Genomic DNA, 15823 nt, shown 5'->3' with positions numbered 1-15823 from the left:
CCTGTATACTATGGCTATACAATTTGATTTTTACAACATCTTTTATACTACTTACAATCATATCATCAGAACGTGAAGAAACCTTGAAGCTCATATGGTTACGTTCCTCCCAAATGTGGTACAAAAAACCAATCCAGACGAGCTTGAGAATCCTCACCCTGAGAGATTTGCCCTTTAAGTTAGCAATCAATAATTGAAGACGATCATCCCAATTAAACGAAGCAGGATGAATCCCACAGGAAAGCTGCACAACATCCCATACTTCCTAAGTAAAGGAGCAATCTGCAAAGAGATGATCACAGGACTCAATCCCAGACCCACACAGAACACAACCATTATCCAAGACTAAACCAAACCGAATCAGCCTATCCCTCGTAGGTAGTCTATCAAGGGTGGCCATCCAAACAATAAGGGAGAATTTCAGTATATGAGCAGGAAACCAAATGATCCTGTGCCAACTAACTTTTTCTGCACGAACTCTGTTCTGATCCCAAATCCATTTACCCTTAATCAGGTTCCAATTGGAACAAGGAAGGAACAGATTCCTAGCCTCCTCACGAAGCTTCAACAACTTTTTAAAAATCCAGCTAAAGCAGGCCTTGTACTCAACTTCCCAGAAACTAACAACTTTGAGGCAGTATGCACGTAACCATGCAATCCAGAGTAAGCCATCATTTGCTAAAATATTTTTAATGAGCAGTAGGCAGCAAGCCTTACTCCAAAGTGCAAGACTCTTTAGACCCAGACCACTCTCAGACTTAGGAGAGCAAACCTGGCTCCAGCTTACACGAGCACCTCTGGCTGGGGCATCACAACCTTTCTAGAAAAACCGCATGCAAATCCTCTCAACATCATTAATGATCCCCTTAGGGAGAACAAGCTGCCTGCTCCAAAAATTAAAGATACTAAACAAGACAGTGTTTACCAACTGTAGTCTTCCCCCAAAGCTGAGCTTTTTGCTGGACCATTGAGCTAGTTTACCTTTAATTCGTTCCAAAAGAGCAGAACAGTCCTTCCCTGTGAGATTGCGAGTAACAAGGGGTACTTCAAGATACCTGACAGGGAGCTGTGCTATCTTAAACCCAGTAGCTTGATGAATCAGATCAAGAGTGTTTGTATTTAAGCCACAGACAAAAAAATCTGTCTTCAATGCATTCAACTTTAATCCTGATAGCTCGTAGAAAACCTCTAAAGTACTCTGCACTCCCAACACAGACTCAAGAGATCCATGGCAAAAAACTAATAGATCATCCGCAAAGCAAAGATGAGTGAGAGAAACTCTCTTGCATTTGGGATGGTATCTAAAAATTCCTCTCTTGGCAGCAGCATTCAACAGGGAGGATAGGACATTAATCACAATAACAAAAAGACAAGGGGATAGAGAATCCCTTTGCCTAATCCCCCTTGCCCCTTTAAAATACCCACTAAACTACCATTCAAGCAAACATAGTACATATGGGTAGTAATATAATCCTTGATCCAATTGCAAAACACATCAGGTAGCCCCATTGCCCCAAGAACAGACAACAAAAAGTCCCAGTTAACAGAATCAAAAGCCTTTTGCAAGTCAATTTTTACAGTACATCTAGGAGAAAGATTTTTCTTAGAATATCCCTTCACTATCTCCTGAGCTAACAGGGTATTGTCAACTATATTTCTACCCTTGACAAAAGCTGATTGATTGTGGGAAATCAGTCCAGGGAAGTAAGTAGTAAGTCTATCAACAAGAATTCTAGTAATAGTTTTGTATACAACTGAGCAGCAAGAAATAGGTCTAAATTCCTTTGCTAAGGTAGCATTTGGGAATTTAGGGACCAAAACTAAGGCTGTGGAATTGAAGGCAGGCAGTAAATAGGAAGTTTGGAAGAAATACCTCACAGCAGAAGTGAAATCACTACCCACAATGCTCCAGGCAGCTTTGAAGAAGCCAATAGTGTAGCCATTAGGACCTGGGCTTTTATCATTCCCTTTTCTAAAGAGAGCCTCTTTGATCTCCACATCACTCACCTCCTTAGTAAGATATACATCTGCACCATCCGACAGACAAACATTAATCAAGTCCTTCAAATTTCTAGCAGAGCACTGGGGGATCAGGAGAGCCAATGAGGTTAGTGAAAAAACCCACTAGCTCAGCAGCCATATCTTTAAAAGATTCAAACAACTGCTCATCCTCACTTTTGATAACTCTAATAGTGTTCCTTTTCTTATTAGCTTGAACTTTGTGATGAAAGAATTTTGTATTCAAATCTCCATCTCTAAGCCAATGTGCTTTAGCTTTCTGTTTATAAAAAATAGCTTCAGCAGTTTCCAAATCCACAAGTTCAAAATGAACCCTCCTCTCTTCATCAGTCCTCCTTTGAGTTGTGTGAGCCAGATTAAATGTTTGGATCTGCTCCCATTCAGACCTTTTAGCTCTGACTCTACCAGAGATGTCACAGAAAAACTCATTGTTAAGCTCTTTAAGGAGAGGCTTAAGCCTTCTCAACTTATTAAAAAAATAGCTCATAGCAGATCCTGCACATTGACTCTGCCAGAAATCTCTAACAATATTCAGAAACTTATCGTGACTAGTCCAACAATTGAAGAACTTGAAAGGCTAAGGGTGCCTAGTCATTGCTGCCTTATGTGACCACAGTAAGCCTAAACAATGATCAGAGTCAGAGACCCCCCTGGCTTTGTATTCTACAAAAGAGTCTAGGAAATCCAACAACCATTGATCGTTGACTAAAATTCTGTCAAGTTTGCGGGCTAAGTAAGAGTCATCTTGCTTATTGGACAAGGTGAATAAAGGCCTAAGAAAAGGATGATCAATAAGGTATAGGCCCTCCAAACACTCCTGGAAGTCCTTTATGTCAGGGGTGCAATGGACTCCCATGACATCAAAGTCAGAACTCTCCTCAAGTTTGGCAATGATGTTGAAATCCCCACCTACCAGCCAGGAGGAATGACCAATGTCCTTATCAACAACACTTAGATGATCCTAAAGATCCCTTCTAACAACACCATTGTTACTGCCATAGATAGCAATAATAGTTGTCATGTGCCCATCAACAGCCCCAATAATAGTAATAGCTTGATCACAACATCTCAAAACAGTGAACAACAAATGCTTTCTCCAAAAGATCCATAACCTACCTCCCTCAACAAAATCATAGTTCTCAGCAAAGTTCCAGTCACCAGCCAATGCATTAGAAAACCTATCAGAATTAACTCTTTTAATGCGAGATTCCATCACACAGATAACATCAACACCACAAGCATCAAATCTTCTAAGCACCTTTAATTGTTTAAGGGGATTATTAATCCCCATTATATTCCAAAAACCGACCAACATTCAAGATGAAGGAGGCTGAGCATTACTGCCAGTGCTCGGATTAACCACCGTACTCCTAGCTTTCTCATGATGGTCTTTTTTCTTAGATTTGATCTCATTAAGCAACATTTCCACACCCATATAAGCCGCTCAGGCTTTTCTAGTACCTTCAACCATAATCTCCATTTTACTAAAAGAGCCAATAGCCTCATTTTTTCCTTCCCTTAGTCCTCTTTTTCAAGGAGTCTTGGAGGGAATGAAAATCCCCAGATTGAACCATTTCCTGTAACTGATTCACCACACTACCATCAATAACATGGTCCCTATCCTACTCACAAGGGCCAATCACCTTATGTGCTGCAGTATTCGACAAATCAGTAGCAGGATACTGTGAGGAAGTAGCAACATGAATGGCTTCCTTTAAAATAGGCTTAGTAGCCTCCTGCAATACATGTATTGTTATCTCAACAGCTACGCCAACTTTCAGATCACTCACCATTCCTTCTGCATTGTTATTTACACTACCAGAGAGAGAATCTGCCATCCCCTTAGAAATGTTAACTGATCCAACTATCCCCATAGTATCAGGAGAAATTACTGGTAAAGCCCCCATACTGACAGGTGTCATAACATCCTTTTTCCTCCATACTTGAACCTCTTTGAATTTTTGAGAAGGTTATCTATCCAGGGAGCAAGAATTAACATGGTGCCCAAATGATTAGTACAATATTTGGGAAGCCAATTCACATGCACTTTAATACCAACAGAGGACCCATCATTAACAATAACATGAATAATATCATGAATGGCAACCCCTGCTTCAATCTCCACACAAACCTTGGTGAATTCGAGTTTGTTCTTTGAAGCTATAACCGAGTCCATATACAAAGGATTACCTAAAGCGCTAGCTATGTAACTCAAACCCTTCCAAGAATAGAGCTCTAAAGGAACGTTATAAAGCTGAATCCAAATTGGCATAAAAGAACCAATTCCTTAATACCAGTGGCTTGTTCTGGACGTGCCAAGGTCCATTATCCAGAACCCAGTCCCTCAGGCCAACATCCAAGAACGAAAACACATGAAGATTAGGGCCGACGAGACTTACCTTAACTTGCGAAGAATTCCCCCGAATAGTTTCAATGATTCGCTACATAGATCAGAAACTCGGGGCAGAACTGATAAATTGCCCCACAAGAGCTTTATTCCAATCAGCAATACCTTCATTAATTACCTTAGGCAGAGGTATAACAGTGGCCACTCCATCATGCAGCTTAGGGGGGAAAAAGTCGAGAGACTGCTCCTTCGATCCCACGAAAAGATTCTTCTAATCCAGGCTCAATGATCGCGATTCCATACAGCTAACAAGTAGAAAACCTAGAAAATTCCCTAATATCAGGAATGAGAAAGAATTAGAAACGAGGAAGAGAATCTGAAATACCATTAGGCCTGCTAACGTGCGCCTAGAGAGTTTCCATCGTTTTTTCTTTTTTATGTGAAAATTGTTGGTTTGGAGCGGAAAACATGTATATTGAAGGACTTTGAATTGAGGAAAAAGTTGGGGCTGACGGATTTAAATGAGTAAAAAATATTTGTTAATTGACAATATCATTGTTGTATGTAAAATGCGCAAAAAAAACATGACTTTAAAATAATCGGTTAATTACTGGAAACATTATCAACCATAATAACATAACATGTAACACTTATTTAACGTAATAGGTAGCGCCAGCTGACGGGGCCTTTGAAATCCGACGATAACAAAATATGTTAATTACTTAATTTATTATCAACATATTAGGTAGCGTCTAAAATGTTACCAAAGTTTAAGTTGATAGAACCTTATAAATACGACAATAACAAAATAGATTAATTAATAGAAACATTATCAACCATAATAACATAACAATTAGCGCTTATTTAATGTAATAGGTAGCGCATGTTTAAAGCTAATGGGCCTTAAAAATCCAACGATAACAAAATAAGTTAATTACTTAATTTGTTTTCAATATTATCAACATATTACCGTGTACATTGTTAATTTACCTATTACTTTAAAGTAGTAGGTTTCAAAATTATAAGTATCAATATTTATATGACAATATCGAAACTTATACATTTACGCCTATTTTCATTATACCAATAGAAATGTTTACCGTGTACATTGTTAATTTACCTATTACTTTAAAGTAATAGGTTTCGAAATTATAAGTATCAATATTTTATATATAAGTATCGATATTTGGATATTTACATCTATTTTCATTATACCGTAGAAACGTTTAATGTGTCCATTGTTAATTTACATATTACTTTAAAGTAATAGGTTTTGAAATTATAAGTATCGATACTTTATATATGTGTATCGATATATTTTGCGTATAAATAGTTTGAGAAACATACTAAAATAAAAGTATTCCAACATGTTATATTATCATGTATCGATACATGTGTCTAAGATATTAATACTTTATAAACGTTATTATTGTAATTCTTCTAAATTCTTAAAATACCTATACTTTAATATATATATACTTATTTCATTGGAGAAATAAATGCGACAATAATAGTCGTTATTATTGCAGCATTTATTTCTCCAATGAAAATGACGCCCAGAACTTACAGAAAGGACAAAACTCCATTATCACGTTTTGAACTGTTATCAGCAGTGATATTAATACCTATATATTTACTATAATGTTCGTGACTCAATTGGGATTACACATCAACTTTTCATATAGATCACCAGTAATCACCGCAAGAACATGAACCATTCACAAAATGGTGGAACCGATTCCGATCCCTCATTACAATTTTACGTCCGGTGATTTTGGAGATCAACTTGGTTGCCGCATGGCAATCGGAGCACACCCGGAGGTTTTTTACTATCTTGATAGGGGTTCCTGGTTGAGTGCTGATAAGACCATATGCAAGCGCCAGCTTCTCACTGTGAACTTCAAGTGACTGCTCTTTCTGTTCATCCGCTATGTCATGTAGCACAATCTCTGTTTGTGGGGTGTAACCATGAGCTTTGAGCCAACCATTCATTTCCTCTAACATCTGATATATCTCTTCTGTTTTGGGGTGTTTCAAGTCCCCAGCAAGGAACTCATGAACCCTATTGTTCACTTCGATCAAGCTACAACCAGGCTCCTTCTGTACCCCACTGTCTTTCATCAAAGTCCTTATCCTTGCTACTTCTTCCCAATTGCCTTTCGCAGCATACATGTTCGAAAGAAGAATATAAGTCCCTGAATTAGCAAGATTGTGGCTGACAAGATACTCTGCAATTTTCTCTCCCAATTCAAGATTACCATGTAATCTACATGCCCCAAGCAATGCTCCCCACAAGATCGGATCAGGCTCTACCTTCATGTTCTTCATAAGCTCATATGCATCTTCCAATCGACCAGCACGACCGAGAAGGTTTAGCATACATCCATAATGTTCAATCTTTGGTTCAATCTCATATTCATCTCTCATTGCCTTGAAAAGACTCCATCCATCTTCGACCAAACCGGAGTGACCACATGCACCCAAGACACCGATGAATGTAATATCAGTAGGGCGCAATCCGATCCTACACATTTCATTAAACAACTCTAACGCATCTTGGCTTAACCCATGTAAGGCATACCCTATAATCATTGAATTCCATGCAACAACATCCTTATCGGAAATCTTATCGAACATTAATCTTGCATCCTCCAAGCTCCCACATTTGCTGTACATATCAATCAAAGCGGTAGCAAGACGAACATTCACTTGAATATCATTATTATCTACAAACGAATGAAGCCATCTGCCAGACTCCAAAGCTCCAAGCTGCCCACAAGCAGATAAAACAGCTAGTATAGTGATTTCGTTAGGCCTAGCTTTGGCTGCTAGCATTCGCCTGAAAAGCACCAATGCTTCATTAGGCATTCCATACTGAGCATACCCATCGATCATCACATTCCAACATACCTCATCCTTCTTCACCATTCCATCAAACAGCAACCTCGCTTCCTTGAGCTCCCCGTGTTTCGCGTAACAAGTTAGCATCGTGGTCAAAGAAACTAAACTCTTTTCCGGCATTTTCTCGAACACGAGACGGGCAGACCCAACGTCACCCCCTCGGGCGTAAACATCAACTAGACCCGTCTTTACATACAAATCCGAATCAAACCCGAGTTTGATAACTTGCGAATGAATCATTTTTCCATGTTCAAGAGAACAAGATTTCAGTATTGATGAGAAACTAAACTCATTAGGCTGAACACCTTCATATAACATTTGGGTATATATAAACAGAGCTTCTTGGGAGAGACCATGAAGGGCGTGGCCGTTAATGATAGAAGTGTAGAAAAATATATTGGGGTTGAGAGTTCGGTTGAAGAGAGCGAGAGAGTAGTCGAGACGGCCTTGCGAAGAGTAAGAGCGTTGAAGCTTGAAATTGAGGATTGGGTGTTGATGAAGGCCGTGGCGGAGGAGAGCTGCGTGGATTTGGAGTAATTGATTAATTGAGTTGGATTTATCTAAGAGAATAGCTAGCTTGTCTGGTGATGGTGGGAAGTTGGTGACGGCGGCGGTGAATGAGAGGGTGCTACGGTTTATGGAGGATGTCGGCGGTTGTGGGGTGGTGAAAAGCATGGTTGAGGACATGCTTGAAGGAAGCAAACTCTCAAAAATTGAGGCTCTCAGGAGCTTCTGCCACACATTTTTATTGCAAAGTATACTCAATAGATTTGCTTCATCTGTAGTTTTACCTTATCATTATAAATTTCCAAGAGACACGAGTTGAGTGGAAGGGGAAAGCCTTTTAAGCTCTTTGTTTGCATATATAAATAAGGGTAAACTACACTCACAGTCCTTCAACGATTAATTAAATTACATTCCTGTCACTAGACTAATAAAATTATTGAATGATTTATTTTTAGAAAATTTTTAAATATAAAATAATTAAATTGATTGAATGATTTTAATAATAAAAAATATTATCTTTTCACAACATTTAAATTCAAAAAATTACTTAAAAAAAATAAGTTAAAACAATTATATCTATATATTTCATAGAGTAAAAAAAAATTAGTTGACCCTTATTCCCAAATGTAATGGGGGTAAGGGAGGTAGGATAGTAGATTGTCCTCAACACCAGGTTGAGAGTAACTTCCGTAGGAGACCTCCAAATTTTCATAGGATAGATGAAGAAAAATTGATATTAATTTAAATTATTTTAAAAATAGTGATCAATAAGATATTATTGAATCCCCATATTTGTTTTGCATGCATATAGTATGGCATGGGATACAAGCAGCAAGCTCCTAAAATCCCCATTAAAAAGTAGTACGAAAAACAAAAGAATGGGAGAGAAGAAACGCATCGAAAGGCGTAAAAAGAAAAGGTCATGAAAAAATAGTGGGAAGGAACGGTAGTCGTCGTTACCCTTTTAGTTTTCTTCTTCAAGCCAAGCTTCTTTTTATCACTAAATTTCTAAAACCAAAAAAGGCAAAAGCAAACCTCAGCTGCACGCTAGCTACACCCCAACATGCAACCGGAAGACAACCAGGTTCCGTTACTATCCGACCAGGACTCGGACGACGATGTTGCGCAAGGCTCCGGTGAAAAAATTCACGTCATCAGAATGAATGAACCTGGCGCTGAAGGTTCACTGGGTGCCGTCCCACCTTTTTCCTGGAAAAGGCTATGGCTTTTCACCGGCCCCGGTTTTTTAATGTCAATAGCGTTCTTGGATCCTGGGAATTTAGAAGGTGATCTCCAAGCCGGAGCTATAGCCGGTTACTCTTTGCTGTGGCTTTTGATGTGGGCTACAGCTATGGGGTTGTTGGTTCAGCTGTTGGCGGCAAGGCTTGGTGTGGTCACGGGGAAACACTTGGCCGAGCTTTGTAGCGAAGAGTACCCGACTTGGGCTGGGATGGTTTTGTGGGTAATGACAGAGTTGGCTTTGATCGGAGCTGATATACAGGAAGTTATTGGAAGTGCTATTGCTATTAAGATTTTGAGTAATGGTACTTTCCCTTTGTGGGCTGGTGTTCTTATTACAGCCTGCGATTGGTCAGTGTTCTTGTTGATTTGGATGATTTTTTTCTATTTTCGTTTTTGTTTGTAGTATTTTTGTGTTTTCAATGGTATGATCTCTGAGTTTTTCAAGGTTTTTGGTTTTTATTCAAAATGGGGAGTCGGTGAAAAAAAACCTCAACTTTTCTTCCTCTGAGAAAATTGTAAAAGGAGGCTTTTTTATATGCTATTTATATCCATTTTCTCCTTACATTTTCTCACTTGGTTCTTCGTTTCCTTTGCCTTGTTACAGTTTTATCTTCTTGTTTCTTGAGAACTATGGAGTGAGGAAGCTGGAAGCATTTTTTGCTGTTCTTATTGCTACAATGGCGATTTCGTTTGCTTGGATGTTTGGTGAAACTAAACCCAGTGGCACCGAACTTCTTCTTGGTGACGAACTTCCCTCCACTGCAAGCAATTTTCATATAGTACTGCATATAGTATTGCAAATTGACTGATGCTCTAATGGTTTCATATTCACAGGCATTTTGGTTCCAAAACTCAGCTCCAAAACAATCAAGCAGGCTGTTGGAGTTGTGGGCTGCATTATTATGCCACACAATGTGTTCTTGCACTCTGCACTCGTGCAATCACGAGAAATTGACCGCAACAAGAAAGCCAGGGTGCAAGAAGCTCTCAATTATTACTCGATCGAGTCGGCTGCTGCTCTTATAGTTTCGTTCATAATCAATCTATTTGTCACGACTGTCTTTGCTAAAGCATTTTACAACACAGAAATAGCAAGTAGTATTGGTCTTGTTAATGCAGGGCAGTATCTTGAAGAAAAATATGGAGGTGGGTTAATCCCCATTTTGTATATTTGGGCTATTGGGTTGTTAGCAGCAGGACAAAGTAGCACTATTACTGGCACCTATGCAGGGCAGTTCATCATGGTAGGTTTCTTGAAGCTGAGGTTGAAAAAATGGCTAAGAGCACTGATCACAAGGAGTTGTGCAATCATTCCTACTATTATAGTGGCTCTTATTTTCGATACGTCTGAACGGACCCTCGATGTCTTGAACGAATGGCTTAATGTGCTTCAGTCAATTCAGATTCCTTTTGCTTTGATCCCTCTTCTTTGCCTGGTATCCAAGGAACAAATCATGGGTGCCTTCAAAATTGGCAATGTACTCAAGGTATGCTCTTAATTTCCTTTCGCCTATTATTGTGTACACTTGCATTGACTCGCATCGATGTAACTGCTATACTGGGTTCCTTGACGTCATCGATGTAACTTTACTTGTTGTCTACACTTAGCCGTGAACAAGGTGCCTGTAACATTCGTTTTGATTATGAAAACAATCGGAACATGCTAGTTTATAAGTTCCACGTGTTTGAACACTCTTGCTTCTTTGTCATTTCTTCCTTCCTAGAGGAATTAAACAAACATATGAAAGGAAATTCACTGAGATGATTGTCATATCAACAATGAAGCATCATTTTAATTACGGGTGGTCGATTGATTCATTTTATTGCTTGTTTACTAGCCTTTACTGCTTGTAGATCCTGTCAGATCAAGAATTTGCCTTGTTTATGTTTTCCTCTCTTTTGCAGACAGTTGCATGGCTCGTAACCGTGCTGGTGATAGTGATCAACGGGTATCTTTTACTCGATTTCTTCTCCTCTGTAGTCACTGGCCTAGTGTTCACAAGCATGGTGTCTGCATTTACAGGCGCATATCTTGCATTTATAATTTACCTTGTTTCTCAAGGTCGACATATCAAGTCGAGAGACTGACCATAGAAACAGCTGTTAAAGCAAGATATCGGAAGCTCGAAATACCTACCATATGCCAACTTATGTACCATCGAACTTTATGTTCATCGATGAACGCCTCGAGTATATTTAGCATCTCTGTATTTGTGTATATGCATATTATAGGGACTCCGTTTACGGAGCACTTTCTCTAACAAAATTGTTGTAAACGATATATTTAGCATATCCTGATGTATACTGAGGATTGGAGAATAACATTATTTTCAAATTTGGAGCCAAATGATGTAATGTCGAAAATGTAGCTTGAATTTTTCAAGCTGGAATATATGCGAGAAAGTACTTATATACAGAGTATTTCTAATTTTAAAATTAGAAAATATACGTCTCGGGCTGCCAACGTTCGATCAGAACCTGAATCAACGTTGGGTACATCTTGAAGCCACATACAAATATGGCTGGAAAAATATCCGATTGCTGAAGATATATCAACATTCGCGGATGCTGATAGAGTTCGATCGATGAAATATGGACGTTGTCGAGGCGTAACATTTCTGCTTGCGAAACCATTTTTCTGGATTTTCACTTAAAGTTAGATTTTCATATTTTTTTTTTGGATTTAGGGTTTGATGAAAAATAAAACCCCAAACCCTTATTTATAACACTATTCCAACGACTATAATAAAAAAATCCGATGAAACTAGTCACCTCAAGGTGACGAGTTCTAAGTGACCGTTGCACAACTGCCCGTTGACTAATGGCTAATTTTTGAATTCGATGCAACTCATCACCTCGTGAGTTACCTTTTTTTAATTTCTAATTTAAATATTTTTCAATAATAAAAAATAATTTTTAATGGACTCGTCAATTCGACGTGACGAGTCCCATTAAAAATAATAAATTATTGGTCCATAGGAGACTCACTCATCTAAATCCAATAAAAAGTAATATTCCATAAAACTTGTCATTTTGAGGTGGCGAGTCTCTCCGACACTGTAACAAATGTCATAGATTCTTAATTAAAATTGGAGGATGGGTAAAATATTAAATTATTAATCCAAAATCCCTATTGGGACAACCCCGGAAATTTAGGGTATTTGGATTGTTTAAATTGAGCCCAATTGTTAATGAACAAGCAGAAACAAAACAAATCGTATTTTAATGCGTTAAACTAATAATAATAATAATAATAATAATAATAATAATAATAATAATATGAAGTTGGATAATATACAAAAAGCCCTCAAAATATAACACAATGTTCAAGTAGACTCTCGTGCTTATTTTGTAGTAAAACAAGCCCTAATCTATGTTTTTTACCCATTAAAGCCCTTACTTAATCTATATGGCATTCTTATGCTTATGTGGAGGATGTGATGAACAAATGACATGGCAATATAAGTTAAAATTTATTTATTTTATAGATTTATACATATTATTGGTTACAAATATCTCTAACTAAAAACTAAAATGTATGTGACTAAAACTTTCTTAATCTATACTTCATTTTGTGTTTGTTTGAAAAATTAATCATATTTATATTTAAGGGTAAAGTACACAAATGGTCTATTGGTTATAGTGTGTTGCTCTATTGAGTTCACTGACTATTAAAAGTTACAAAATGATCTCACAATTATAGGGCATTGCTTTATCGAGTCCCTAGACTATTAGAAGTTACAGAATGATCACTTGATTATTTATATATTCCAAACTCGTCATATTTCGTTAAAAATTATTACAATCTGAGCTGGACATTAACTTGTTGAATGAGATATGATAGTCATTTAAGATTTTGGGATCAAATTTTATCATATCACAGTCAACAGGTTAACGTCCAACTCAAACTACCATCAATTTTTAATAGAAAATGACAAGTTTGACATACATGAATAGTTAGGTGACCATTTTGCAACTTTTAATAGTCGAGAGACTCAACACAACAATGTCGTTAAAGGACCATTGTAACTTTTGATAATAAAAAACTCAACAAAGTAATGCTCTATAATCAAGGGACCATTTGTGTATTTTACCATATATTAAAATGTAACATTAGTGTTTGTGAATGAGGGTTGAATAAAAATTTTATAACACCATATCCGATCAAACCCGAAGTCTGTAGGATTCAAATGTAACATTCATAGTTTAAACCATAATTAAAATATAGTAGAATCTCAAAATATAATAGGTTTATAAAATATAAGAAGCTCCCAATAACATTTCCAAATATATAAGTTAAAAAAAATAGAGTTTTTGACTAGGAGGTACATAAGGGTTTATGATATACATGTCCACTACAATATTAATGTTACTAAACGTTCATAGTTTAAACCATAATTAAAACATAGTAGAATCTAAAAATATAATAGGTTTACAAAATATGGGGAGCTTCGAATAACATTTCCAAATCACGTCTGGAAATTTGCAATACGGCGATGAGCTCCTCGAATTGGCACCTAATAACATGCACACGGAAACACATTTTGAACATTGAGTTCACAAGCTCAATACCACATAAATAACACGGTTATACTACATGCATTCAACAAATGAGCATGCTACGAATATAGTTATGAACAACAAGGTACATATATCACACAACGAAAACAAGCATTATAGTATAGCTCACAGTCACAATAGCATCACAAAACCCACACCCCTATTTGCCTACTGAAGGTACCTCAGGTAATATCTGGTCACGACACCAGCATCTCACTAGTACCTCAGGCTAGGTCCGGGTCACATTAGCATCGACCCTTGCCAAGCTAGCCTGCCCCTCTAGGGTAGGAGTGTTCAAACGGTTAATTCGGTCACCGATCGAACCAAATTACCATTTATCGAATTAACTGAACTTTTTTTTAATCTTTAATCGAACTGAACTTTTTTTTGAAAATATTAATCAAACAGAACAAAGTTCGGTTATTTCAGTTGGTTAACCGAATTAACCAAATTTTTATAATTTTTAATTAGATTAATTTGATTATAAGGTCAACATTTAATTAGGTATTGATAATTTAATAAATTTAGTGTAGTTAAAAAATAATTGATTCTTAATTCTTAATGGGTTTGAGCTTAAAATATGGATTTAATATATATAATATATTTAATAGTTTTAGTTAATTCGGTTGATTTAGTTAATTAATCGATTTCTAATCGAATTAACCGTTAACCAAATATTAAAAAACTTAACCATTCTCTGACCGAAATAATTCAATGGCCAATCGAATTAACAAAACTAATTCGGTTCGGCTGGTTAATTCGGTTAAAATTGAATAGTAAACACCCATAGTCTAAGGGTACTCGAAATGCGACTGGGTTACATAGCATCAACACGACGTTCAACTAGAGCTTTAAATGCTCATGCACTAGCTTGGATATATCTGAATAGTCCTTTACTCTACTAGATTATCGTCGCACACAAGTGACTCGGGTATCCTCATTGTTTCCTGAGTATTAAAAAAAGGAATAAGTCTTATGGAATCTTACCTTATAATGATCTTATGTTATCACACAATTATTAGTGTTCTAACTTGCAAGCCTTTATTAATCAGTTTTCCATCGACCCTAACCCTCTACCTGAGTTTTTTTATCGATACAAGGTTCATGGCCTTCACTATTACGTCGGTATCGATACTCAACCTCATGGTATCGATACTATTTTCTCTTAGGATATCGATACTGCCTTGAGTATCAATACCATATCAGTATATTGGATTTTGAGACATTACGCAATATCGATACTTCTATTTCAGGTATCGATACTTCTCTTTGGTGGTATCGATACTGCCCCAAGTATCGGTACCAAAATTACATTCGATGTTTGTAAAAAAATATAAGGGTATCGATAATTGTAACACCCCCAACCCGTATCTGACCTGGATATGAATCCGAGGTGTTACATTGACTTTTCAAAATCATTTACTTTCATAAGATAATTGCAAAATACAAATTTATATTTAAAAAAAAATATGAATAATTTACATAATTACAATAAAAAAAGGTTTACAAAACCGATCAGAGTATATACCATTTTAACTTATAATTACATGCCAACAATATTTCATATAACAAAAGAACCTACTATATATATATTGCTTCTGATCTGATCCTGTTAAAGATATGCAGTCCTAACTTCTTATCATGGCTCCTCAAGCTTCTTTGATACTACGTGTGAAAAACTCACACGCTAAGTCACAGACTCAGTGAAGCATATAAAATATATTATAAAACATCTTATCCCTTAATCATATTACAAGCATTTCATATAATCATATTAAGAACTATAAAACACATCATGTAGCAAAAACATAAGTACACACACACACACACACACATATATATATATATCATTATCAGAATCATCATATTCAATATCATTATTAACATCATTATCATAATCACTATTCAAAACCATTAAACCATCTAAGAGTTATAATCTTGTACTTAGCCTTTGTAAGACATCATGAAATACATTCCACAAAGCAAAACACGTGACATTACATCCTGTTTATTTAGGTTATTTCTTTTAATAACCAATTGTACACTTCTGAGAACTTAAGGTATGTGAGTGCATTGAGGTTGTGCATAAATGTTATCACCACAGCTCGTATAAATTGCATCGAAGTGCCACATAGAATGTCCTGAAGGACTATATATATGTCCCGAATGACCACGTAGAATTGTCCCGAATGACCACATAGATGTCCCGAAAGACCGCGTAGAACCCTCAACTCTTGGCATGCCAAT

The 15823-nt window shown here is 36.9% G+C and overlaps 3 protein-coding genes across 3 annotated transcripts; 1 reads left to right on the top strand and 2 right to left on the bottom strand.

Annotated features, from left to right (window-relative positions):
* Positions 1-265: 265 nt before the first annotated feature.
* On the bottom strand, positions 266-3310 carry LOC120131027. The gene is made up of 6 exons (XM_039148137.1): positions 3013-3310; positions 2666-2928; positions 2126-2527; positions 1495-2082; positions 926-1429; positions 266-820 (listed from the first exon to the last, which is right to left on the bottom strand). Exons 1-6 carry the CDS (start codon positions 3308-3310, stop codon positions 266-268), a joined length of 2610 nt encoding a protein of 869 aa, XP_039004068.1.
* A 2617-nt stretch (positions 3311-5927) lies between these two features.
* On the bottom strand, positions 5928-8058 carry LOC120130739 (pentatricopeptide repeat-containing protein ELI1, chloroplastic-like). Its single transcript, XM_039147902.1, has one exon. It carries the CDS (start codon positions 7952-7954, stop codon positions 6053-6055), a length of 1902 nt encoding a protein of 633 aa, XP_039003833.1. The 5' UTR covers positions 7955-8058; the 3' UTR covers positions 5928-6052.
* A 653-nt stretch (positions 8059-8711) lies between these two features.
* Positions 8712-11218, top strand: LOC120130543 (metal transporter Nramp3-like). The gene is made up of 4 exons (XM_039147765.1): positions 8712-9364; positions 9621-9757; positions 9851-10503; positions 10922-11218. Exons 1-4 carry the CDS (start codon positions 8838-8840, stop codon positions 11102-11104), a joined length of 1500 nt encoding a protein of 499 aa, XP_039003696.1. The 5' UTR covers positions 8712-8837; the 3' UTR covers positions 11105-11218.
* Positions 11219-15823: the final 4605 nt, after the last annotated feature.

This window comes from Hibiscus syriacus, unplaced genomic scaffold, assembly GCF_006381635.1.
Source record: "Hibiscus syriacus cultivar Baekdansim isolate YM2019G1 unplaced genomic scaffold, ASM638163v2 tig00110548_pilon, whole genome shotgun sequence".
Taxonomy (NCBI): Eukaryota; Viridiplantae; Streptophyta; class Magnoliopsida; order Malvales; family Malvaceae; genus Hibiscus; species Hibiscus syriacus.
Note: the sequence above shows the minus strand (reverse complement) of the source record. Positions and strands in the feature narration are given on the sequence as shown.